The 27,705-nt window shown below is 46.8% G+C and overlaps 1 protein-coding gene across 1 annotated transcript in view; it reads left to right on the top strand.

The window, feature by feature from the left end:
- LOC138510185 (contactin-associated protein-like 4) overlaps positions 1 to 27,705 on the top strand; it is a 2,554,874-nt gene that overhangs the window by 2,213,927 nt on the left and 313,242 nt on the right. Inside the window, exon 15 of the mRNA XM_069625670.1 lies at positions 24,956 to 25,083. Within this exon, the coding sequence (XP_069481771.1) occupies positions 24,956 to 25,083 (128 nt within the window). The remainder of the gene's footprint in view (positions 1 to 24,955; positions 25,084 to 27,705) is intronic.

Consider the following 27,705-nt stretch of genomic DNA (forward strand, 5'->3'; position numbering starts at 1 on the left):
CGCGTACGGGCAACGCCCGTGCGCAAAACGTCACAGACGCGCTTACGCTGTATGGGCCTTTGGTCCAATGAAATCGCGTACGCGTGCTGACGCGCTTACGCGCTAAGGGCCTTTCCTCGATTTTCACGCTGACGTGCAGGATTTTCACGTGCCAAATCACTCCGTATCAAGCTGACCACGCGAAAACACACGGAAGACTATGCTCCTGCCCAGAAGGCCGAATAACTGCCCCCCAGTGCCCCGAGCAGCCTCCCACGTGCCATCTGCTGCTGCCTGCCTGCCTGCTGCCACCGTGCCCTGCCATTTGGTGCCTGCACATCAGCCATCTGCAGGTGTCCAGTTGCTGTGTCCACCCCTGCTGGAACAGAAGACTCCCGACTCGGATAACATCGCTCCACAGCCCAGCCCCAGGACCCAGTTGCCCACCCACTCTTGCCCCTGGGGTTGCCATGTCGGGCACTTCAACATCTGGCACCAGTGGCAACCCCCAGCCAGAGGGGCAGAGGGGCACCAGCTTCACTGCCACCGAAGTTGGTGCCCTGGTGGAGCAAGTCCTGGTGCAGTATGATGCCCTCTTCGGATCGTCCCGCGCCAACAAGGAAGGACGGGACAGGATCTGGGCCGACTGTGTGGTTGCCATCAACACGGAGGGGGTGGCAACCCGCACCATCCAGAAGGTCAAGAAGCGCTGGGAAGACTTGAGGTCCAGGACCCTCATGAAGGCCCGGCGCCTCGTGGAGGGGGGCCGGGGCCGCATGAGTTCCAACCAGTTGAGGGTCCTGGAACGCGCACACCCAGCGCTCCACGGCCAGGTCCTTGAGAGGGAGACCTGTCTGGAGTTGAGCGGTAAGTGGCCAAGCATTGCTGTGTGAGACAGGGCATGTTGCAGTGTGCTGGTTGTCTGATACTTGCCTGCATGTGTGACATAGGCCATGTACGCATGTATGTGTGCAGGGACATCATGGGAATGCATGTGTGACCTGTAATGTGTGAACCGCATGGTTGTTGCATGTGTTTGAATGCGACATGGGGAGCCCTGTGCAGATTGCACACATGAGAGCATGGCAGTCTCTGTTCCTGGACATGGGTGGGGGCGAGGGATGGGTGCTGATGCCAGATACATATGTGGTATCCATGTCTGTGTGCCTGACCTGCGTGTCTGTGACTTGTGAGTGCCATGGATGCATGACACATGTCTGTGACAATGTACAGATTCACTGATGCAGCCTAGTCATCCTTGTATGCACTGTGATTGGGGTGTACGGGGCCAGATGGATGTGACTGAGGTGAAGTGTGTGCATGTGATAGGCATGACCCATGATGCATGTGAGTCCCATTACATTGTATGATTCGAGAGTCTATTGGACATGCATTGAAATGTCCATGGCACGCACCATGACTGTCACTGTGTGTGTTTTGCCTGGACTGACACATGTGTTGTGGTGTGACATGATGGAAGTGTACTTTGACAGTGGCACTCATCTGCTATTGCTTCCTGTCTAGGGGACCATTGTACAGTACCCTTATGCTTGTGTTCTATGTCTCCCTCTACGCAGCGGCTAGTGAAGGAGAGGGCGGAGACGGCGCTGTGGAGCAAGGCGGCGGGGATGCCCCCACGGCTGCAGCGGAAGGGGTGGGTGAGCCCCAACAGGGGCCTGCTACGGCGGTAGACGGCGAGGAGCCATCCAGGTTGGTGGTTTCCACAGAGGAGGAGGAGGCCGCCACTGAGGCGCACATGGGGCCTGGTGGGGGCATCCCTGCTGGTGCAAGTGGTGCAGTCCAGGGGCAGGGGCAGGAGGCAGCACAGGTCACCGTGGAGGGGCCTGTGCATGTCGCTGTCCCTGAACCTGTGGGTGCACCACCTTGCACCAGCAGGGATGCCCCGTCCCAGGCCCGTCCGCAGGTAGAGGGGATGTCCATGTCATCTGACTCCCCTCCACCTGCGGACGAGGGGACCCCTGGCCGTGTGGAGAAGGTCCTGATTGGGGTCGCGATGCGCACGGCTGTGATTCGTGATGCCGTGCGTGCTTCCCAGGAGGAGCACGCACGTCATCACGAAGAGCACCGTGCCGACGTGGCCCAATTGGGATCGGCCATGTTCGGAGGTTTCCTGCATGTGTCGGCCAATCTGGCGGCCCTCTCCTCCTCTGTGGAGACTATACGCCAGTCGTTCTCCTTGCCGTCTTCCGGCCCAGATGCCACCAGGGCCCCCTGTGGACCTGCCCTGACCAATGCAGCCAGCTCGGTGGGGATCCCATCCCTGCCACAGTCGGGAGTCAGAGGTCCAGCAGGGGTGGACAACACAGCAACTGGACCCCAGCAGATGGAGGATGTGACGGCATCATCGGGCAGGGCACGTGCACGACGGCGTCGGTGGTTTCCATCATCCTGGATGCCGTCGTGCTGGCAGAGGCAGTGGCGTCGGAGGCAGCAGCAGGCTCGACGTGGGAGGCATCATGGCTCGGGGCCATCAAGATCAGAGGGGCAGGCATCGGCCGGAGGGCAGGAGAACCCTGGGATGATAGTGTCTTCCGTGTGGGAGCAGTTGGTCCAGCGGATAGGTGCGGAGCGGCAGCGGGTGGAAGAGGAGCGGCTCACCATGGTCAGGGCGGAGTTCTCCATGCATCGGGCGTTGAGGCGGGCTGAGTGCCTCGAGGAAGCTCGCAAGGAGTTTGAGGTGAACATGGGGTTATCCCTGCGAGACCTCAGGGCCAGGACAGAGTCCCGCCTCCAGGACATCGACATGGAGTTCGATGATGCCCTGGCCGGCAACATCGAAGAGTGAGCCGCAGGACTTGCCCGCTGCCATTGTATATAGTTATATAGTTAGTGGTAGGTTTCCTTTAAATTTTTTTTTTTTTTTATTTGGTTGCGATTGGACAATGCGCCACTTTTTTGTATATAGTTCAGTTTTTAGTTAGTTCACATAGTTAGGTTTCATTTGGTTGGGCTCATGGACCCGGGATTGTCTTGTAAATAGTTATTCTATGGATTTTTTGATTTCTTGGATTTTTTTCATGGACATTCATCTTCATTTTGTTGTTTTGCTTTGTGGTTTTTCTAATTTTATTTCCATTCAAGTTGATTTTCAATACATTTTTATTTTCATCCTTCAATGTGTCGTATCATCTCATTGCTTTCATGCATGTCATGTTGGGTGTTTTAACATTCACTTGCAGCCATTGTGTGTGACAGACATGTGTTCATTTGTATTATTTACATTGGGTGTGTAACATGTAATTGCCTTTGATATGTGGGTGGATGTGATAGTTGGTTGGGCCTTTTGGCAGGGGAGGTTGGCCATTACGGACATGATTGGGGATTGTTGGGACCCAGGTGCAGGGGGGCATGGATGGGACATGGGCGAGGGCCTGCTGGCAGGTGCCCCACAGTGCTGGGGGGTGGGGGGTGGTGGGGGACATGAGTTGGACATGGGCGGGGGCCTGCTGGCAGGTGCCCCACAGTGCTGGGGGGTGGGGGTGGTGGGGGACATGAGTTGGACATGGGTGGGGGCCTGCTGGCAGGTGCCCCACAGTGCTGGGGGGTGGGGGTGGTGGGGGACATGAGTTGGACATGGGTGGGGGCCTGCTGGCAGGTGCCCCACAGTGCTGGGGGGTGGGGGTGGTGGGGGACATGAGTTGGACATGGGCGGGGGCCTGCTGGCAGGTGCCCCACAGTGCTGGGGGATGGGGGTGGTGGGGGACATGAGTTGGACATGGGTGGGGGCCTGCTGGCAGGTGCCCCACAGTGCTGGGGGGTGGGGGTGGTGGGGGACATGAGTTGGACATGGGTGGGGGCCTGCTGGCAGGTGCCCCACAGTGCTGGGGGGTGGGGGTGGTGGGGGACATGAGTTGGACATGGGTGGGGGCCTGGTGGAGAGTGCCCCTGGATGCTGGGGGGTGGGGGTGGTGGGAGACATGAGTGGGGGCCTGGTGGAGGGTGCCCCTGCACTGCTGGGGGGTGGTGGTGGTGGGAGACATGTGTGGGTGCCTGGTGGAGGCTGCCCCTGCACTGTTGGGGGGTGGGGGTGCAGGGGGACATGAGCAGGTGTGCAGGGTAGTCCCCTGTTTTGTGGGCTGCCTGCAGGGGCCGTCGAGGGTGTACAGGGAACACCTGTGAGGACCCACCCAGCCTAATCGCGTGTAAAACTTCCCGCGCACCCCTGAAATACACGCGCCCAGGCTATTCGCGTGTGGAACTTCCCGCGCACCCCTGAAATACACGTACCCTGCTGAAATCGCGTGTAAAACTTCCCGCGCACCCCTGAAATACACGCGCCCCGGCTATTCGCGTGTGGAGGGTGCCCCTGGATGGTGAGGGGTGGGGGTGGTGGGAGACATGGGTGGGGGCCTGGTGGAGGGTGCCCCTGCACTGCTGGGGGGTGGTGGGGGACATGAGTTGGACATGGGTGGGGGCCTGCTGGCAGGTGCCCCACAGTGCTGGGGGGTGGGGGTGGTGGTGGACATGAGTTGGACATGGGCGAGGGCCTGCTGGCAGGTGTCCCACAGTGCTGGGGGTGGGGGTGGTGGGGGACATGAGTTGGACATGGGTGGGGGCCTGGTGGAGAGTGCCCCTGGATGCTGGGGGGTGGGGGTGGTGGGAGACATGAGTGGGGGCCTGGTGGAGGGTGCCCCTGCACTGCTGGGGGGTGGTGGTGGTGGGAGACATGTGTGGGTGCCTGGTGGAGGCTGCCCCTGCACTGTTGGGGGGTGGGGGTGCAGGGGGACATGAGCAGGTGTGCAGGGTAGTCCCCTGTTTTGTGGGCTGCCTGCAGGGGCCGTCGAGGGTGTACAGGGAACACCTGTGAGGACCCACCCAGCCTAATCGCGTGTAAAACTTCCCGCGCACCCCTGAAATACACGCGCCCAGGCTATTCGCGTGTGGAACTTCCCGCGCACCCCTGAAATACACGTACCCTGCTGAAATCGCGTGTAAAACTTCCCGCGCACCCCTGAAATACACGCGCCCCGGCTATTCGCGTGTGGAGGGTGCCCCTGGATGGTGGGGGGTGGGGGTGGTGGGAGACATGGGTGGGGGCCTGGTGGAGGGTGCCCCTGCACTGCTGGGGGGTGGGGGTGGTGGGGGACATGAGTTGGACATGGGTGGGGGCCTGCTGGCAGGTGCCCCACAGTGCTGGGGGGTGGGGGTGGTGGTGGACATGAGTTGGACATGGGCGAGGGCCTGCTGGCAGGTGTCCCACAGTGCTGGGGGTGGGGGTGGTGGGGGACATGAGTTGGACATGGGTGGGGGCCTGGTGGAGAGTGCCCCTGGATGCTGGGGGGTGGGGGTGGTGGGAGACATGAGTGGGGGCCTGGTGGAGGGTGCCCCTGGATGGTGGGGGGTGGGGGTGGTGGGAGACATGAGTGGGGGCCTGGTGGAGGGTGCCCCTGGATGGTGGGGGGTGGGGGTGGTGGGAGACATGAGTGGGGGCCTGGTGGAGGCTGCCCCTGGTGGCTGGGGGGTGGGGGTGGTGGGAGACATGGGTGGGGGCCTGGTGGAGGGTGCCCCTGCACTGCTGGGGGGTGGGGGTGGTGGGAGACATGAGTGGGGGCCTGGTGGAGAGTGCCCCTGGATGCTGGGGGGTGGGGGTGGTGGGAGACATGAGTGGGGGCCTGGTGGAGGGTGCCCCTGCACTGCTGGGGGGTGGTGGGAGACATGAGTGGGGGCCTGGTGGAGGGTGCCCCTGCACTGCTGGGGGGTGGGGGTGGTGGGAGACATGGGGGGGGGCCTGGTGGAGGCTGCCCCTGCACTGCTGGGGGGTGGTGGTGCAGGGGGACATGAGCAGGTGTGCAGGGTAGTCCCCTGTTTTGTGGGCTGCCTGCAAGGGCCGTCGAGGGTGTACAGGGAACACCTGTGAGGACCCACCCAGCCTAATCGCGTGTGGAACTTCCCGCGCACCCCTGAAATACACGTACCCTGCTGAAATCGCGTGTAAAACTTCCCGCGCACCCCTGAAATACACGCGCCCAGGCTATTCGCGTGTGGAACTTCCCGTGCACCCCTGAAATACACGTGCCCTGCTGAAATCGCGTGTAAAACTTCCCGCGCACCCCTGAAATACACGCGCCCAGGCTATTCGCGTGTGGAACTTCCCGCGCACCCCTGAAATACACGTACCCTGGCTAATCGCGTGTATAACTTCACGCGTACCCCTGATATGCACGTTACCCGCTTTGCGTTCCTTGTTTGGCAGCCCTGTAAACTGGTCCAGGGTTAGCGCAGCCCTTTGCGATGATTTAGCGATTTTGATGGCTTTTCCTTGCGCGAGGGCGTTCTTGGGGGCGTTACTGGCGCTGCTGCAGGGTCGCTGCGATACTCTGCGCCACGGCTGGTTTGGGAGCCTAAAATCCATGAATACGCTGTGCGCGGAAATCGGTTTTAGCGCACGTGCCTGGCGCAGACAATCGCACGCGGACACTCTGCGCCAGCCGCTTGCGACACTTTTCTGCGAAATTCTATGAATCACCCTGTAAATATATAAATAAGGATAACGTCAGAGAAATCAGATTACTACTTAAAATGTTGTTCCATAATTATTTAGAAGATAAATACTGGTATCATAAACAAATCTCGTGAAGTACAAAGATCTTAAAACAGAATGTCTTAAACTCAAGTAGTAAATGATCAAGATTGTCCCGACGCACTTATCCATACAAATGCTGCATAGCCTAGCCACACACGGAATTTACACACTTGTATCAGTTATTTCGTAACTGGGGAATAGGTTAAGTTGAAGCCACAAATATTGTTGCCACAAAAAACGACTCTGGAATGTCCCCAGGTATAAAGGCAGAGAATTGAAAGATTTTGCTGCCAAACTGATATACCTGAAAATAATGTACCCACCCACTTTGTGTTTGCTATTACACCAATCCAACTGAAGTGGGTTATTTATTACCTCCACTGATTGATCCTGGACATCTTCCATTGAGGTATGAAGATCAGACAAAAGATTAGTGCAGAATGTAAACAGATTACCCAACTCCGGCATCAAATTATTCTCCACCGAAGGTAAGAGTTTGCTAAATAAGGAGGGTGCTGGTGGAAATTACTTTTTTAAATACATATAAACTCTTCAACAACACAGTATTTATATACAGTAACCACTATTGAAACATGTTTAGGTAAAGTCAAGGCTTTCCTTCAGAAAAATCCTTCAAATCTAGACCTAATTTCACAAAGATTGGATACAGAAATGTGCCACTGTAAGCTATAATTGGCACTACCTTTGATTTATAAAATCTGATTGCATGTAGTAAGGATGACATTTTACCTGATTTTGTGGGGTTTGGATGTCCATTGCTGTTTTTTTGGTTTCAGTCTCTCCTAGGACAGTTGTATAGAGGTCCCCTACTGGAAGGCAAAACCAAGGTATCTGAAGTAATGTCTTACTTCCACTTCGTATTGGCTTAGCACCCGAGGAAAATCTGTGTATTTCTTCCTTTATGCGCCACAAATACAAGAATCTTGGATTTAGCAAAGTCAATTTCTAATTTGTTCTTGCTAATGTAACTGCTGAACTGCATCAAGAGAACGTCGTAAGCCTATAGGCATCTGGCCACACGACACCATATCATCAGCATATGACAGATGTTAGGCTGAAGTGGTACCTAGTTGTGGCAGGAATATTCTAGCACCAGGAAATGTGTCACATATGACTGAAATGAATACATTAAACAGAGCAGGTGCTAGAAAACAACTTTGGCCTAGACTTTAAGAAATCTCTATTGATGTGGACATGTGGCCAGCAGAATTTAATCTTACTTGAATTGTGGCATGAGGATATTTCACAATTTCAAGCAAGTAAGGCAAGCAGCCCTATTTGTGTAATTTGGCACACAGAAGTGGCCTACCAACAATATCAAAAGTGCAAGTAAGAGCTATAAATGAGGTTTGAAGTTTGAGGTTGAACATAATCATTACTTTGTTTTTTGAAATGCAGAATTGAAAACATGACTATAACGCTACAATCTTTAGTATTTCTAACCAACTACATTTCGGGTAACAAGGCTGCCCAGACATTGCCAACTACCAGGCTGTGCCCACATTTGTGTAAATTAGAGCAGGAATGAATTAACCTTTTCTGGAGCATGCAGAATGTCCAGTGGGTGCTTCTCACAAGCTTTGGACACCAACGGTCTTCCAACAGCAAAGATCACCAATCTTGTAACCTCTGCTCTGAATGATTTTCTGGTAACCTCTGGTGAGCAATTGGGACACACCGTATTGAAATAAAACATGGCTTACACTGATGGATTTACTTTAACTGCAAAGGTAGTAAACACATTTTTCTTTAGGGCATTTTCAGCCCTTTAAATCAGACATTTCTAGTTCTATATTTTGCTTAAAAAAGCTTTGGGCTACTAACTTGAAACATGTCTGATCACCCCCCCTAGACAGCTAAAGAGCCTGGGACTCAAAAGGGTTGGAAAATAACCGCAGGACTGGTTATCCAGTTTCCTAGCAAAACATATGGAACACAGCTGTAATTCTGATTTGTTGATGTCATTACGGGAACTGTCTTGCAACTTGTGATCAGATCCCCAGAAGTTTTTTTAGAGGCTTGGCATTCGTCAATCCCACAATTAAGTTTAGAGGCCTACCTCTGAAATACTAGAATGAGGACTTCAATGCTCTTTGAGGTAATGGACATCATTGACAAACTTAGAGGTGCTTACCTTGTGAATTTCTCTGGAATAAAGTTTACTTCGGCAAAGCACTGCCTGCTCAATGTCTTTGTCTCAAGTACCGGTGAGATGGTTTACGTCATCAATTAATCAAATCAAATGAAAAAAAAAACAATCAATAAATCAAATCAATGAAAGTTGGGACAGTCATGATGCTGAAAGCTAAGGGACTGTAAACTCATTGTTTGGGTTCTGTGTAGTGCATCATGTCATAACATGTGCTGAGCCGTGGGGAGGGAGTCATTTGGAATGCAACCCAACACTGTAAGCAACAGTATGTCCAATGTACAAATTGCATTCTACTATCTTGATATAGAAATTACCCCCCCCCCTCAATTTCATGTATGCACACAGCATACCATTTCTTGCTCACCAAGCATCAATTATCAATCACCATTAGGTAGTGACAAGTGCACATTTTGAGCCTTGTGCCCAATGATCAACATTGAAGAACCCTGTAGCCCAGAACGGCCATGAATAGACAGGTCTACAGTCAGAATAGGTGGATGACCCAAAGGACACTTCTGGCTTCCAGGTAAGGGGCATTTAGTATCCAGTTTCTCTGCTGAGATTACAGCCATGAAGCTGCTACCAGTGCAGTCATTGTGTCATTCCCAGGTGCATTTGAGTATTCCTGGGTTTTTATCTAGGCTAGGCACATCTCAGGCAGTTTAAATGGCTCCTCTGGAAATACATCTGCATGTAAATCGCCCCTTTCCAACCACTTCCCTGAGCTGCTATTGACCAGGTTTTTAACAGGTGGCGGGCTATAGGTAGAAACCCAATTAGCTTTGGGAAAACAGCCCAGTGTATTGCATCACCTGCCACTAAAACAGTGCCTGGTCCTCAGGCAAAAAAGTCCCAGAATAGACTTCAGGGCCAGATGGCGGATGGAGAGAACAGGGTTTGAAACACAAACATGTGCTCCAGAAATGGACTCAAAGGCAAGCATAATGCAAGTGTGCACTTGTATAGACTTGATAGCCAACAGGCAGGTTTACATTAGACCCTGTCACAACACACATGTATTTGCTGCACTCTTAGACCTAGTTCCTTTGCCAGAAGTAGGATATACGGGGAATCGGGCATTTGGCATGCTGGGAAATCCTTCAAATCTCTTCCAAATCCCAGACAATAAAACCTGTGAAAACATCCATTGATTTGTACCTACACTGACCCATCAGCAGAGTAAACATTCACCAGCAGCAAAAGGTGTATTTTAGTTAATGCATTAAAACTATATGCACATTCCTTTCTCCTGTAATGGGTATCCAGAGAGAGCCAGTGGAGCATGCAGTCTTCTTTGTACCTTTGTATACAGGAAACAGTTTCACCTCAAGCAATTACAAATACATGTGATGTTTTGATCCATTTCGCCTTAAACTGTTGCAATGACTAGATTTTGTTGCAAAACTTTACTCTTTAATATTACAATTCTGAACCCCCTGAATAGCCCTATATATGAAAACCCCAAGAGTTCGTTTGCTAGGAAATGTTCTGCAGTGGTTAATACCTCAGAGGAGAAATGTGATGTCATATTATTGACGCAAAATGTTTCTGAAATATTCTTTGCGGAACATTCTCTTCAGACTTAGCGGAGACTATTGTAATACTAGTGAACACATTTCTCACTATGAATTATATTCTGACTTGAATTGTGAAAAAGAAAAAAAAGTTTGGGGTGCTTCCTGGTTATTTATGTTAATTTCGAAATATGAAATGCCCATTTTTTGTGAGACTGGGCTTCAATCTCTTTTATTTTGTTCTATGGATTTTTGCTATTGCGTCAGCACGCCCACAGACCTCAAGGCGCTCACAAAACGTACAACAAAAACAATCAGGTAGAAACACAGAGCTATTATTCCAAGGCTCTCACTCCTTTTATTTGTCCTTTTCTGTTGCCTACACTTGAAATCGTGGTTATTATGTCTAAAACACCTACACGTGCTTGCTGTTGTCGTATGTGTAAAAACTTGAGAGCCACTGAGATTCTAGACCATTTACTGCTATAATGCCCTAAATTGCAAGGATTAAGGGGATTATATTTTAGCCGGTTGTGCGCGATGTAAGCGCCCTATGCTCAAATCCATATGGCTGTGTGTTTTATCAGGTCAGGTTTTTTAACATGACTTGTCTATGGATGTTACATGAAATTAACTTTCTAGTGCTGTAGCTTTTTAATATGTATGTATTTTTGTATTGTTTTCTTGTGAAAGGTTTTTAATGAACTAATACACAATTTGAAAAAATGTTTTCTAGTCCATTACTTTTTAATGCACAATTCGGGTATTCGGCCATATTACCACTCCTGGCACACTTTCCTTTCCCTGCCATTTCATTCTATGCTTCACAGTGTCTCTATATGTTGCTCCTTCTTGACGTCCTCTCTTAGTACGATATGTCTGTTTACTGTTGATTATTTTAAAACGTACATGTTATCAAATGCATATAGCTCACTCCGTTTTTAAAAAAGGTTTTATTTATTGATATTGGTGAGTTTAATATATGAATTAGTGTGTGTGTTTTCACCGAAATGGCCCTGCATTGAAAGAGATTGTAAGTTGCTTTGAAAAGGTATTCATTGAAATGTAGCAGGTGGAATTGACGATTTCCAGAAATGACGTTTTACCTTCGTTTTGATTAAGGTATGCACCACAGTGCCAGTTTCCTCCTCTCTCGTCCAGTCAACCTCTGACCACTGCACTACAAGCAGTGCTGCAAGATCACAAACCGGGGCCCTGGATAAAGAGGCCACAGTCAGATGAGGCCATGCTGATGGGGAGTGTGACTGTGTGGCTGAGAACGCGCTCAATGCCACAGAACCCCACGAGCCCCACTGTGTAGCAAAGGGAAACCGCCTGGTGGCTGCAGTCATGCAAGGTACTGGCAAACGCATGCCAGCTAGGAGAGGCAGCAGGGGTGTAGGTACTGGGGCTAGAGGACTGGAGAAGAAACCGCAATGCCCTGGATCCTGCTCCATGGGTAGGAGCAGCAGTATAACGCTGCTGCTTTCCACCTTCCATCTATCACCGATGGATGCGTGGTCTGCATCTACTTCACCAGCACTCACCTGATATGCCAGAAATGGCTTTTTAGTGAACACTCTGTGTGCCATGTTACAGATAATGTGCATGAGTGCAAGGGCGATCAGCACTAGAGCACAGATATCTATAGTGCAAACACCATATGTCTTCAATGTGTTTGTGCATCAGCGAAAATGTCGTGCTAGTTCTCGGACTTGGGCCAACATTGCCTCGGTGAGAAAATGCTTTGAATCAATTGGTTGGTTGTTTTGTTCACTTGGGACCTTTATCCTTAGTACTAAGTGTAACTGCGCCTGTGCACAGCTTTAGAAGTACTGCCTAATAGTATTTAAACAAAGTTCTCGTCATTACTACATTCATTTGACAAAGTTAGTCATCTTCACATCTGAGATCCTGTATTGCCCATCCTATGCACACAATGGCCTCTCCTCGGGTAACAAAACAATGCAATTGGAAATCTATCAATTAAAGAATGTCAATGGGGGTCATTACAAGCTGGGCAGTAAGGGATACCTTATGGGTCCCGCTAAGGGACGAGGGCGCTAATAACGGGCTTGCAAGTCGCGCGCCCGTTATTAGCGCCCTCCCCAATTGAGCCCTATGGGGGCTCAAATGGGAATTGGGAATGGCATATTCAATGGGGACTTACCGGTCCTGCCATGGTCGGACTACACCGATAAGTCCCCATTGAACTACACCGATGCCGGACCCTTTATTGGTGGCGGTCATGGCGCAAATAGCGCCATGACTTCTACCAATCTCGGAATGCGGCCCAATGTCTTATGCTTTCTGCTGTGGGTTTCTGATGGTGATATTAATCTCACCCAGCCATATGTTAAATTCAACTAATAACATACCATGTGTCTATTTAATAACCCACTCATTTGAAATCACTGGTGGTTGGAGCAGTCGACACAAATTCCAAGTTAGGATGTTTGCATGAAAAGTGGACAACTTCTCAGAGCATTGAAAGTGATACTGTACAGCTTCTGAATGTTATATTGTTGAACAGCAACTGATCAATCACCTACATCAGCTTATTGGAAATGAAAAGAAATGTAGGATTTGGCTGAACACGGATGGTGCTCCCAGATGTGATGCTGTTTGACTGGAGAATCTTGAAAACAATAACAGAGACTAATGGTAATCACCCAAAGACTAATGACAACACCCATCAATAAATATCAGAGCAAGCAACATGAAGACTCTATTCAAGCACGTGTGTATTACAAATATTAGTAAGACGGGGTCTGATAATGATGTTGACCCTACCCTCCCAAGAGCAAGTGGTGAGACACAGCGATAGTTCCATTCAAGCTGTTCCCTTGAAGTGAAGACTTTTAGGCCAGTCAAGGAAGCCGGTCTCTGATTAAGCAGGAGTGAAACCATAAGTTGCATTAATGTGGATCCAGCTAATACCATGGAAAATACATGAATAGCTGATGCACAGAATAACTTGCTCTGCACAGATAGCTGGTCATCCAGCTCCGATAGTTAAGTACTCGCTGCTGAGATCTATGATCACCCTCAAGAGCCAGGCAGGCTTGACTACGCTTTTCATCCGACTGAAGAAGATACACTATATTCAAATTGGGCAAAATTGGACCAATTACGTGCAGGATTATCAGGAGAAAAAGATGAAGTATTATGCTTTAATGCTTGAGTTATGATTACTGCCCCCTATTGGCTCCAGAAAATGTGCACATTCACTCTCACACCGTTATCCCATGCACCTTTAAATCCAATACATACACACAGAGTTGTAGGTGTTCATGTAAGTCGATTTCATCAAGGTATTGTCCTTTGGATTTTTTAATGAAATCACACACTGAAAAGCGAATCTTATGCTATATCATGCAAACTAAAAGCCCTTTGATCCCTCACTTAGCTGGGTGTTTAGCAGTATTCTCGCTGGAAATAGCACCAAACTCGTTTACTGATAGTGCATGTAGTAAGCATGAGGGAACACAAAGGATCCACAGGATTTAGATACCCTTCAGTTATTCCCCAATTTGGGGCCCAATTTAACTCCTTGTAGGAAATGCAATATTACAACATACCTTCAATACATCCTGTGAATATGCTTTGATGCAGAAGTAATTACAGATGTATAAATGCAAGTGGTTTTCAAGAGTTTGGCTTACGACAAATTGTAATTTAGAGAAGCAGTGAAACATCTGGTATTTTGGATGTTTTACCATTACCACCTGAGAGGCCAAGGGTGAGCAGTTTTGCGCAGCGCTGAGAAAGCAGGAGCCCTGTGCTTGGCCATGCCCCCTCAGCATTAAAATGCTCCAGTGTGTCTCAGAGCAGTAAAGCCGAGTGGCCAAGGATGAGCGGTGTTGGGCGCCATTGAGGAAGCAGGATCCCTGTGCTTGGCCAAGCCCCCTCTGCATTACAATATTAAAATGCTCATGTGCACCCTGGAGCGGTGAAACCCAAGTGGCCAAGGGTGAGCAGTGTTGTGCACTACTGAGGAAGCAGGAAGCAGGAGGCCTGTGCTTGGCCACGCCCCCCCTGGATTAAAACGCTCCTGTGTGACCCATAGTTGCGAAGCCCGAGCGGTCAAGGGTGACCAGTGTTGTTTCCAGCTGAGGTGTTAGGCACTGAGGAGACATCGGCTGATTGTATCGTCCTGTGAGTCTGCTCATTGTTCTTAAAACATTCCTGAACATTTTAACTTTGATCCATCAACGGGAACGAGATATGGGCGTATGCCTTCTTTAACCAGTTAGTGGCTCATTCTGCGGGTATTGAGTATCTCAGACATCATTGGGAACGAGCTATGGGCTTATGGCTATGTTAACCAATTACCCGCTCAATTGCGGGGACTAAGGATTTTGAAAATGTCAAGCTGTTGTCCAGACCATAGTAATTTTAACTATTAGCTCAGGGGGAATGAGGGGAGACGGACTATGGCAGCCCATTGAGCGGCCGAGCGTGCCTCGCCCTGTAACACTTCATTATATTTTGTTCTCACGCAATTTTTCAGTACGGTTTGACTACCCAGCTGCCGTGCTATGTGAGCTACTGGAGATTGAGGGGATTTAATTCTGTAATCACTGCATTGCAGTGTTTCAGGATTGGTGTTTACTGCAAGGGAAATTAAGGGTAATCTGATTTCAATATTGTGATGTTCTGGGCTGTTTTGTTTGCTTCAAAGCTCTTTGTGTCATTCTGTGACCATGAGCCATAACTGTAGCTTAAATACATCTTGCTGACTCACCATTTGTAGTCTTCTACAGATTACTCATGTAAAGTGCAAAGGTTGTCACTACTATGTAGTATTCCACAAACTCTGAATATTTTCTTACCATACAATTGTCATATACCTGGTAGTATTTGGAGTATGTCTAAAAGGAAGGCCACTAGATCTCCCCCTAATTGCCAAGCGGCGAATAAAGTGGCAAAATGTACCAAACGAATAGATGAAGGGAATGCAATGATCAACAAGATCGCTAGTCTACGCCATGACATTGAAACACCAGGGAGCCCCAGCGCTGTGAGAAAGGGTGGACAGAAGGTATCTAACTGTGCAACATTAGGGGATGATGCTCTTTCGTTGATAGGCCCTGCTGCTAATTCAGATGAGATTCCTAGAATGGCAAAGAGAACAGCCACCACTGAAATCTGAAAAGATGATATGCGGAAGCAATTACAGGAAAGCTTGAAAGGTGCTATAGTATGCCTCCCAGCATTATTAGAAGTCGGAAACATACTTCCAGGCTGTGAAGTGCCCAACCTTCCACCACCATGTGGGAGGAAGAGCTACAGAAAACCAGTGGTGGGCAACACATCTAAACATAATAGTGCTCGGGCAGAGGTTTGAGGTTCCTGCCCCAATTTAGTAGAACACACACTACTGATCATTTTCCAGGAAGTACCCACTCAGAATAGATATGATCCCCTGACTTTGCTGGGAGGGGATACCGCCTAGGAACACCAATACCTCTCCTCAGAAGGAAGGGAGCTGTTTTATACATTCAAGTGACCCCCATAGTAATGGCTGTAGGCTGTTACAACCAGTCGCAGAGCTCCTTAAAGTACACAATCAGGCTTTACACAAGGAACTAGATACTATCAAATGCTCACTTGGGGAGCTAAGGGCAATCACGAAACTCCCCATACTAGGGGTAACATGACCTAAAACCCTGGAGTCGTATGGCCAGAGTTGCATACTAGAGCTGCATCCTGTAGAAAATATTGCAGATAAGGTTGCAAAGGCTATTAACACATATAAGGCAAGGAATTGCTGTGTCAGGACACCCCTGATAAATAACATGCCATGTAAAGCTCGTCCACCGGCACCACCTGGCATGTTAGTCAGGTCATACTTAAAAACATGCCTCTTGCGGCTCGTCCATCAATACCAGCTGGCAAACTAGCCCGTAAATATTTCCTTTACTTGATTAATGTCCCTAACCTTAGGTAACCTTGATCAATCGGGTTACTCACTGGCTAAGAACATAAAGAGGCTGCTATTCCATAGTCAAAAGTGATATTGTCACTTCAGAATGTTCATCTTGAATGGGCAATAGAACAAGGGATGGCATCAAAGTACAATTTAGATACATCGGTGGAAGGTCTATTGGTGATGGAACAGAGAGCGCTCCGCCGTCAGGTCTAGAAATTGGAATCAGGGTGAAACTCCCAACCTTGCAGGACACCATAGAAGACAGCGGACACAGAAATGGTAGGTACAATCAGAGCCTACGAATAAAAGCCCCAAATGATTACTCAACACCAGCACCAACCGAGAACCCTTTCAATGGCAAATCAGATAGTGTAACTGTCATAACACCTCAGAAAGGAAGAAAGGACCAACAGTTAACACAATGAGAGATTTTGCATGTAACCTATTGCAGATTGTTCCTAGTGTTCAACCAACTTTAGCATTAGAAGCAGGCCCAGGGTTGTCAGATTGCCGAGCCTTGCACATTGTCTCTGATAGTATTCACTCAGTTCATAGGATCATCCAGGATTCTGTTCATAATTTTAACACCCCAACCTCAGATAATCATCCCCCAATTTATGAGGTGTGCATTGCTTTGTGGAATATTGCTGGGGTTAACAAACATATGGCAGATGAAGAGTGGGTAAAGTGTATTCCCACACATGAGATCAAATGTCTTCAGGTCACATGGGCGAGGGAGGTGCCTCACCTGCAAGGTTATACCACCGTTTTGATCCCAGAAATCCAAGGTACGGGAGGAAGACCAATGGGGTTGCGGGGATTCTTAGTTGGATCAACAATGCACATTTTGATAACACCAGAGTCTTTGAGACTGGGTCCAAATATCTCCTGGAACTGCATATGACCTTTGTTGATGTCACTAAGGCCCCAGAAGGTAGAGTGAGCCCTTTTTACCCTCCTTAAGGGAAGGGTAGATGAATGGAGGCTGAACCTTTGGGACCAGTTAAGAACGTTAGTAATGCAGGATTTTTATTTACAATTCAAGCTTTAGACATTATAGATGGACTCTCGTTTTGTTCTGGGTCCTGATTTGAGAGCCTGTAATGGTAGGTTCCAGTGGGATATACTAGCAAATAAAACTTTCAAAAATGGTACTTGTGAGAGTCTCATAAATTATTTATTATGTATTAGTTAATTTGGAATTGTGGACTCTGATTAAGAACTTTGTAGTAAAAACAATGATTGAAAGTGACCACTATCCATTGATTCTTATAGCAGAGGGCACCCTGATAGCAGTTAAATGTGAGGGAACTGAGTGACCCAACATTGTTTTATCGATTGCAGGTCATGCTGGTGCACTATTAAATGGGTAAAATTAGATCATAATAATTTGCTCCCACTGATTTATAGCAACATTCTTCTAGACGTTGAATGCTTTTATTCCATCAACTCTGACAAATGTATTGAAATAGTAGATTCCCATGTAAAACTTACTAAGGCACTTGGAGAATTGTTTTACCAAAATCAGCAAAACTGTCAAGCATTGTTGGCAGTATAAAACACCCTGGTTTGATGGGGATTGTCACAGTGCCAATGGATTACTGAGTGATCAGCCCAGGTGGGTGTCTGAAGAGTGATTCAGAGAACTATGTGATCCCAGGGTGTACTACAAGAATTTAATTAGGACCAAGGACATTGGTGTGCAATGAGGAGATTTGGAACTCCCTGCTTACTGCTATACATTCTAAGGATTCTCATAAGTGATGGGCACAGGAAGACCAGGTGACCAGAGTACAATGCAGGGCAGTATACCAGAACCGGTCTGGTTTGAGTATTATAAGGACTTGTATCAGGAGAACAGGGTATTTTATGGCCAATGGACAACGAGATGCTGGTTGATTTATCAACCCTCTGTTGGTGTTAAGTGCAGAGAAAGTAAGAACAGCACTTAGATCTCGAACTGGAGGCAAAGCCCCAGGGCCAGATAGGATTCCAATATATTTTTATTCAACGGAAACAGTGGTTTGGGCTCCCTATTTAATTAAACTCTTAAATGCAGCCCATAAGTCGAAATCAGTATCCCCCTCCTGGACCCATACAGAGATAATACCTATTTACAATAAAATGGCATGGATGAACCCTGCAACTTTTGGCCAATCTCCTTACCAGATGCAGGGGAAAGAATGTTGCCAAAGTCGTCCTAGGACATCTGGAGATCTGGATTGAGGAACGAAGCATATTAAGTCATCTACAAGCTGTTTTCTAGTACAGTATAAACACAATTGACCAGAACGTGTGCCTAAGATTGTTGTGTGACAAGTATGACACACTAAGGAAAATGTGAATATATTCAATCTTCATTGACCTTAAAATGGCATTTGACAGTGACCCGAGGACTAGGCTGTGGGACATCCTCATGAATCTAGGTATTCTGTCATCGTTATTGAAGGCCATCCAAATAGTGTACTCTGGGAATAAGGCAGCAGTTAGGTGGGACATTAGCGGTAATACTACTAAAGCCATGGGGATTGAGATGGGGGTACACCAGGGGTGTGTTCTGGCTGCTCCAAAGTCATTTTGTGTTTTCATCAACAGCGTTATATAGAAGCTAGAACGCTTCGTGTCAGACACCTAAAAATGGGCAAAAGATAGGCTTCCCATTCTCATGTTCGCTGATAATGCTGTCCTTCTCTCCCTTACACCTGTGGGTTTTAGGTTGCAACTAACACCTTTATAGACTATTGTGAGCCACATGGTCTAACCAGCAATGTGTTGAAGGCCAAATCTTAGGTTTGTAGGTGGAATAGGCTAAAGAAAGAACCTGTTCAAGGTCTAGGGATGCACAAGGGTGAATCATATGACTATTTAGGACTCAGGGTTAAAGCCAATTGTAAGTGGGATGAGCAAGTTGCCAGGGCAGGAGTAAAACTCTCAAGGAACAGCGGGCAATTGGCAAGATTTAAAAGAGACCATGGCAATGGGGCGGTGAGGATTTCTATATAGGCATACAAGTTACAAGCAAGGCAACCAGCCTGTATGGAGCAGAATTATGGGGAGTTACAAACAGCAAAAATCTCCCAGTCACTGAGAGTAAATATCTGAAGGACATCCTAGGATTACCATCAAGTGTCCCAAATTTACCTATCTTTCTAGAAACGAACGTACAATGAATAGAGTCAATTGGTAAAGCAAAGTCAGTGTTAGGGAGAATTCTGCAGAATGGCTAATTTCCCTTACCTACTGAGTCCCTCAGCAGCTTTGCTGGATTTCTGCTGGGGTTTATTCTTTTCACCTGGTAAGAGTGTGAGCCTTTTTTTCCCACTCTTACATGTGTTTTGCTGTGTGTGTTTAACATTTTCTTGTGTTCTTAGACTGTGCAGCCTCACCTACTCCATAGGCATTATCTTTTTACTGGGCCTCATTAGGACCCAGGCGGTAAGGGGTTTACGGCGGCGTAAACAGCGCCGACCCTTACCGCCTGATTCCGAGGTCCCTTAGCGCCATGGAGGTTTTAACACCTGCTTTTAGCAGGTGTTAAAATCCATGGCGCTAAGGGACCTTGTTGTTAATTACTCCACCGTAATTTACGGTGGCGTAATTAACGCCTTCCCCACTCCCATTATGCCCTATGGGGCAAAAATGGGAATGGGGAAGGGTAAATGGGTTAATGGGGACTTACCGCCCCACTCACCTCGGAATGGGGCGGTAAGTCCGCCAACCACCATGGCGTAAACGTAACTTACCGCCTGGGTCGTAATGAGGCCCACTGTGTGTTACACAGCACCTTCAGTGCTTTGACACAGGATTGTCTTTTTAACTTCCCAACTCCGACTCTAGTTTCTGAGACTGACTACTGTCTCCCAGAACATGTAAAGTTGCCATTGACTTTATTAGTCTCTTTTAAACAAACTATCTTAAATAGATTTCTGGAAAGGGTTACTAGTTATCCCTTTGTGTCTGTTTATCTTGGAGCATTGTTTCACTCCCTATTCATTAAGACTTGGCTGGTGGCAGTGGTAACTACCCTATTTTTCCTACCGCGGTTATCTTAAATAGCCCTGGTATTGTTTTAGGCTATCTTGGTAGCCTCAAACTTAAACCCGCTAGACCATTTATGTTTTTATATGGTTCCGGCTGGGTTTAGTCACCATTTCTTTTTCTAAAAGTCTTTCTCGTGTTTTACTCTGCGCACCAAACCAGGTTTGGTTCCTTTGTTCACTGTCCTTTCGTGGGCTTCTGCACAGAAGCCCTCCTTAGGCGCCTGTATGTCTGGGGGGGACAGGATGTGAGGGAGGGGTTTAGGACTCCCTGCACAGGGTCTCCTTGGAGACCCATGTCGCACTCTGATCTGATTGGCTGTGGTGACTGCCCCGGCGGGACAGCCACCCTGCTGTGTGATTGACAGCCAGGCTGTGCGAATGGGGGAAAACTGCATAAAAAGCAGGACTCTGGGTTTGGAAAAGCAGAGTCGCCACTGGAACAAAAGAACTGATGAGGAGCTGACAGAAGAGGACCCCTACAATGACTGAACCGCCAGGTGAAGCCCTGCTGCAGGTACGAATCTTTATACTCCAACGACAGGGAAGATCTTCAAGGAATCTTCTCCCCTTGAGCTGATGGGAGCAAACAGTTTGCCAAACTGCTCGTCAGGTCTCCCTTCTCTGGTCGAATTTGCTGTACAGAGCTACAGCGAACCGCATAGCCAGGAGGAATGGACCCTGTTTGTTTTTTAAGGAGCGCACCTTTTATTCGTTGCTTTGCTCTGCTGCTGGTTTCTTCCCTTGGCAGTGCAGGACCCTCCAGTCTTCCTACTTCATGTCAGCCTGACAGTCGCTTCAGGAACTATGAGCCTGCAGGACCTGCCAGGAACATCTGCCTCAGCTACAGCCTTTTTCTCCATTAAAGGTTCTGTTCAAATCTGGTTGTTCGTTTCATCCAGCCGCGGTGAAAGTGCGTGAAATCTTTTGCCAATTTGAGGGCTTGTCCTTCTCTATTCTTTAAATTAACTTTTCTGCCGACCAACCTTGTGCGGAACTCTTGGCAAAGACTTAACCATGAACTACCCTGAACTGTGTGATCATGAGCAAAAGACTCTGACTCATTGACTTTGGCCCAGGCCCTGTTTGAATCTGATTTCCTCACTGAAGTTCCTTTTTCTAGATTGCCCTGCTTACTTACTTGTTGGTGTTACTAACTTTGTCTTTCCCTCCCATTTTAATTGCTGGGGTGCCAGTTTGCTCTCACTTCATGTTGAGCCTAACTTGTCCGTAATCTATTGGGTGTGGTGTAGTGTATTAAGAGTGTGATTTTTCACTGCTTTACTTTAGTGAAATGTTATACAACTGGTGTGTAAATAAATGTATATTCTTTTACTCGGAAACCTTGAGTTAGTGTTTGTTTGAATCATAGTAATTGCTGTCCTTTATGTAACTATTGATACTGCTCACTTACTCTTGAGATAAGTCTGGCTGCTCATCCATCGCTACCACTTTACTGTGTAGTACAGGCTTTTACCAAAGGTGAATTTGTACGGTCACTTGTAGTCTTAATTCTGTGTGGTGTTCCCAAAGGGTACTGCATATAATTCTGCCTAACAGCCAGTTTACTATTGGGCCAGGATTTGGACTACTGCTAGATTGGCTAAATACAGTGAGGCGCATCAAGGACGGCATGGCACGAGAAGGTGGTAGTTCGCTACCCTAGCTTGCCCATATGTGAAAGGAGCTCTATGCAATCAAACTGAGTGATTTTTGGAACAGCCCCTGCAGCATGAATATAAATTCTAAAATATAGCATAAAGAATGCTTGTATAGTTCAAATGGAAATCGAGGTTCTGAACAAAAAAGGACAAGCCACTCAGTTAATTAGGTACTGGGATCTGGAACAGCCCTTCATTTACAAAGCATTTCTGGATGTTGTATGCACCAAGCAAATGAGATCGGTCAATATTAAATTGCGTCTGGCGATCTTGCCTGTGGCTATGTAACAAATGGAATAATACCTTCCCGCCGGAATGTCCATTTTGCACTCACAAAACTGAAAGCATCATTCATGTTTCATTGCTTTGTCCCCACTACTTAGATCTAAGTAAAACATGTTTTTTTCCTTATTTGTGTTTGGTTCATTTACAAAAAAAAATTGTAGAACCTTTACAAAACAGCATATAAAAACCACATATATATATATTTGTGACATATTTTTTGGGCTAGATTTATAAGAATTACTGCCCAGGTTATGACCTTAAAGATTGTTAGCTGTACATTCCACAGGCAATTATATTGTAAGGGCTTGGAAAAGAAGGCTGGCAAAATAATGCCCTGTAAGCATAATAGCTGTGTACTTGTTTGGTACAATTTGAGAGCAAGGGTTATTTTAATGGAGCTTTCCAGCTTACATTATTGTTTTATCGTTTTCTCTAGGAACGCATCGGGATACACTTTAGCCGCACTAGCGCTTTCTGTTTACTAGGTAACCGAGAAAACATGTGTATGGCAGAATTAAGCAATGGGTTTGTTTTCCATAGCAGCCCTTAGAGGATGTTTTATTTATGGTTTTAACTTTTTAGTGTTTTAAATTGTATGTTTTTTTATTATCTTAACTTAGTTTCAGGTCTGCGCTCTGTTATTGAAGATGATTGTATAGCACTATAAGGATATTAATTCCTGTTGATGGCAAATGATGGAGATGCCATACATTTTAATGACTGCATCGTTTTTATTTGTATTGTTATTCATGTTTTGTGCACAATGACTATGTACCCGACTTGTGTTTTAACTGATGTGTTAACTGGACTCTCGTTTAACCTTAGCTATGTACTTTGCTTGTATGGCAAGTTTTACTGTTCCTATACTTTTATTTTAAAAAGAAACCATTCCGGAAGTGCCTAGTTTTAAGACAAAAGTTTAGGAAGAATTTGAAACCTGCACTTTAGTGCAGTGCACTGAAAATTCCCTTAAACAGCAGGCTTGTTTTGTTAGGAGTTTGGATTGCGCATGAGAGGGGCATACCAATAGGATTTGGTGGGAAGCGGGGCAGGCCAATAGGGAACATAGTTCCAATACTTCTTTTCGTACACTTTGACCACTGGCTCCAAAAAACGTCCCATTTACCTCTGTTTTTTTTGTTACATTTACTGCAACAAATGCTATTAGAGGGGACTTGTCTTGTCACACTGTAATCTTTATGTCTTCCTTCTCAAATGCTGCAAGCACATAACTTTCACTGTACATTCTCACCTTTGAATGAGGGCCTGAGGTTATCCCTACAAGTTCCCCAACTCCCTCTCCCCGTTCTAGCCTTATAACACCCCTTCCCTTTTAATACCTTCCCATAATGCTTTTTTCTTGCTATCTGTCGAGACCTTCCATGAGTGGTTTGCCGGTAGCTTTGCCGAGACTCTGCCTCCATCGGCTTCTTCCTCCTCATTCCTGTTCTGTCCTTATCTTAACCAGGCCTCTCTACATGCCTACACGTAGTACTTCCTTTGCTAACTCTTCCCTCTGTGCTTAGCTTCCTACACTACACCAACCTCACTTCTCTCCAGCCTCTTCCTAGCTGTACATTCACGACACATTTAGGTTCCCTCCATTCTGGGACTTAAGTATATCCTTAGCTCCATAGACCACATGTGTACATGGATCTGTCCCATTTCTCTACTGGGGTGTTTTTGCCACATTATTTACTGCATTTCTGTGGTGGGGAAGCCACCCATAACCCCTTCTTCCTATCTACACAACTGAAAATAATATTTACTTATTCCCTACCACGCACCTCCCTAAAAAGGATGGTTTGGAAAATGCAGCAAATCTGGTGTTTCACCAAATGCAGCGAGGCAACCAGATTGACATATTCAATGCTGCGTAGATCAGCAGCTTGGAAAACAAAATGGCGAGACAGTCAGATTCAGAAACAGGTTAACAAGTGCATCATTCAAGTGGCAATTCGGGAAAAGAGCAGACAGACTGTCTGGCAGGCAAGGAAGCAGACGGGACAAAGGGACACGGGTACCAGGAGAAATGTGCCACACTTTGTGATGTGCGGGTTTGCATATGTAATTTTGAAGGCATTTGTCCCTAAAGGACTAATACTGAGCAACAGGCCTGCAGGGCTGCTCCTGTCGCGACGCCAGGCTCGGCTCATAGTGCCATACTTTATGTTCTAGAGGGCACCGCTGGAATCACCTGCTGCATGTTCCATCTACATATGCTTAAATCTTGCTAAAATGCTAGCCTCGGGGCACAATTGCATATAAAAGACTCACACTGGCGTGGCACAGATTAATGTACTGCTGTCATAAAAGCCGATTTAAAAAAAAAGTGTATGTATGTAATTGTGTATGGATTTATTTAAGTACGTTTCATAAGAAGCTAGCCACACTCTAAGGGGCATCAGAGCGCACACTGAGACGTTTAAAAATGAATAAATGACAGGGGTGGATGAAGGAAGTATATGGCCTCAGCATATAACAGTGTTCCAAAAAGACCCTCGCGACGAGATGGTTCGGATCCACTGGTGGCGCAGCTTCTATCATTCTCCCTGCTAAGCAGAGCCAGAACGAACCGGACAACACACACCAAGTAGGGGAGGGGGATACATAGGTTCGTTGCATCCGTGTTATCCGTTAAAATTGCAAATAAACGCAGAAGTGATAATTTATGACTAAGCCAAAGCCTTCGCTGCGACCCTGGACCGGGGTACTCTGCCCACCCATTGAAAAACACGCTATCAAGCGTAGTTCTATACAGCCAATTGCAAACATGTTTGTTCCTTTGGTGTTATTTAACAGAAGCTGTTTTTGATTTCGTTTCCAGGGCTAATGATACAGGAATTCTTTCTTATAAAGAACATCTACCGGTAACCCAAATTATCATCACGGACACAGACAGACCGAATTCAGAAGCAGCCTACAAACTCGGGCCTTTGCTATGCTGGGGTGACAGTGAGTATCTGCACAGCACTCATGATGCTTTCTCTCTAGTAGCACTCAGTCCAGGGATGCCTTGTGAAATGCTTGCCTCTGAACTGACTTCCCTCAATGACAAGTGTTTTTTCCTGCACAACAGATGGTATGGCTCCTACCACTCTGTGCTCGAAAATGAACATTATATCTCATTTTCCTGAACTTCATTGTATATGATGTAGGTTCCATTTTTTCAGCAACACTTCATGATGTTAACATTGTGCAGTTTAATTTTCTTTAGGGGAAAATAGACTGACATCAGTGCATTTACACAAGCGAATGGCACTAGACTTGGCATAGACAACCACCTGTTTTTTTGCCAGTCTCTCACATTACCACATTGAGCCTCCTGTTAATTGAGGTGGCATGTCGAATGTAGGAGTAAAAGCGAGGGGTAATGTTCATACCCCTTCCTTTAAGTTCCCACCCCATTTTGCAGGACTGACGAGACGGTGGAGAGGCACGGCGCAGAGAGAAGAGCTCCACCGTACCGTTCTCCCGGGTCTCCTGAGTGGACCTTGTTATACTTCTGGTTGAGATTTTCATGCAGTCCTCCAACAAATGGATTGCTCTGAAATCCGCCTCTGTTGCATGGGAGTGAGTGGAAAAATGAAAGAGAGAAAGGGAGATTTCCTCACTTTGGCTCTTGGGTTTTTAACACTGTGTGTAAGTGCTACCATTGGCGGTACCTTGCATGAAATGTATGCTTTTTTGAAAATGACCATGATTATGTTTCTGTCAGGCTTTGAGCCCAGGATACCTGTCCTCTCTTCTGTTTCTCTTATTCCATGCACACAATGGGGGTCATTTTACTGTGGCTGTAGGGGAAATGGAGGTGAAAAGCAAAGCATATTGAGAAGGGTCGGACTGGGACAAGAAATAGGCCTGGTCACCAAAAAAAAGTGTCCCACTCCTTGCTTCAAGAAAGTGGCCCACCGCTCGCCTCAGGACCATTGACCACTGAGGACATCACTGTCATTTGACCCCACCCCAAAGTGACATCCCTTGACAAAACAGGAAGTGGCATCAAATAGCATTGTCCCTAAGTACACTAAATTACTGTGAATCCAAGCAGACGTCCATGGCCAAATGATAATATGTTATTGTATAGCACTTAAGCTTAAGCTCTTTTTTTTATAGAACAAATATGCATACAATATCACCAAACCTGTGTTGGTACTCATTTATCGACCTAAGAAGGATGAAAGGCTTTTTGGAAGAAAAAAAAATAATTAGTAAAAAAATATATATTGTTTTACATTTTATTTTCTTCAAAACCAGCCCAGGCATGGGCAGAAACCAGCCCCCACTCCCTAGCGACGATTTTGGCCCGGCCATGGGCCGAAAGGCAGAGGGGCAAATCTGTCCCTGATATTGCGGGACGGAAAACGAGAAAGGGTCCAAGCAACGCCCAAATATTGGATTATATTTGTACGTCTAAAAATATGACGCCAATTATACATACATTGTCAGTAATCAAGAAAGTAGTGAGTGATCTTAACATGCTTAGACTTGCATGGCATGCAGGCTACCGGGAAAAGATAGAGAAGGAAACGATACCTCTAGATCTTGAAACGGGTCGCAACCGAATTCCACAAGCTCAAATCAACAACTTAACAAAAGAACTGGTTAAGGCAATCGACTTGGCTAAACTAACACAAGGCAACGAGAGGTTGGATTACACAGCTTTAAGACCTTTGAAGGGAAAAGGGGTAAGATAACCCGCCAGTCCTCCCAGTACACACATGTCTATGGTGAAACGTTTGCAGTCAAGAAAAAGATTCTGAAGAAAGCTATTAAATAGTTAAGGAAAAATACAAAGATTGGTCTGTGTGAGCAAATCAGGAAATTAAAGAAAACAACATAGAAATTCAGTCAAAATGTATAAGAAGATCATGTTGAGAAATGACGTTGAAAATATGTTGAACATGATTAAAACTTGTGATACTAGGGAAATCTGGTCAGTTTTAAATCAACTAGACAGTCCCCAGGAAGCATTGTTGTTGAATTATATTCCAGCCAGCACATGGATTGACTATTTCAAGAAGTTCTCAGATAAAACGCTGGTGTGTGCTACAACAATCAAGCCTGTCGTTTCATCGTGGGAGGGGCTAGATGCAGACTCAGACTCGATTAGGATCTACATCAATAAGCTTAGCAACTCTAGAGCCCCGGGACCCGACAGGCTGACGAATGCGATGCTGAGACAAAATTCAGCCCAATGGGCGGAATTTCTTTTGGCTTTATTTCTATGCATCATTGAAGAAAAGAAGATACCCCAGTCATGGAAGACATCATTCATTGTACTTTTTTACAAGAAAGGCAGAGGTCCGACCATGCTAATTATCATCCCATTACACTACTGGATGTTGCCGGTAAACTATTTGGCACTTTACTGTTGAAAAGTCTATCGGCACGGGCAACAACATCAGCCCATCGGGACATGTGGCAATCCGGCTTTGTGAAAGGCATAGGGACGACTTTAAACATCTTTATCATTAACATCCTCAAAGTAAGATCTGAATGCAACAGGGGTACACAAACATACCTGGCTTTTGTAGACCTAACCCAAGCCTTTGACATGATCAAGCTTCCAGCTTT

This window comes from Ambystoma mexicanum, chromosome 6p (assembly GCF_040938575.1).
Source record: "Ambystoma mexicanum isolate Mex_15411 chromosome 6p, UKY_AmexF1_1, whole genome shotgun sequence".
In the NCBI taxonomy this organism is placed as follows: Eukaryota; Metazoa; Chordata; class Amphibia; order Caudata; family Ambystomatidae; genus Ambystoma; species Ambystoma mexicanum.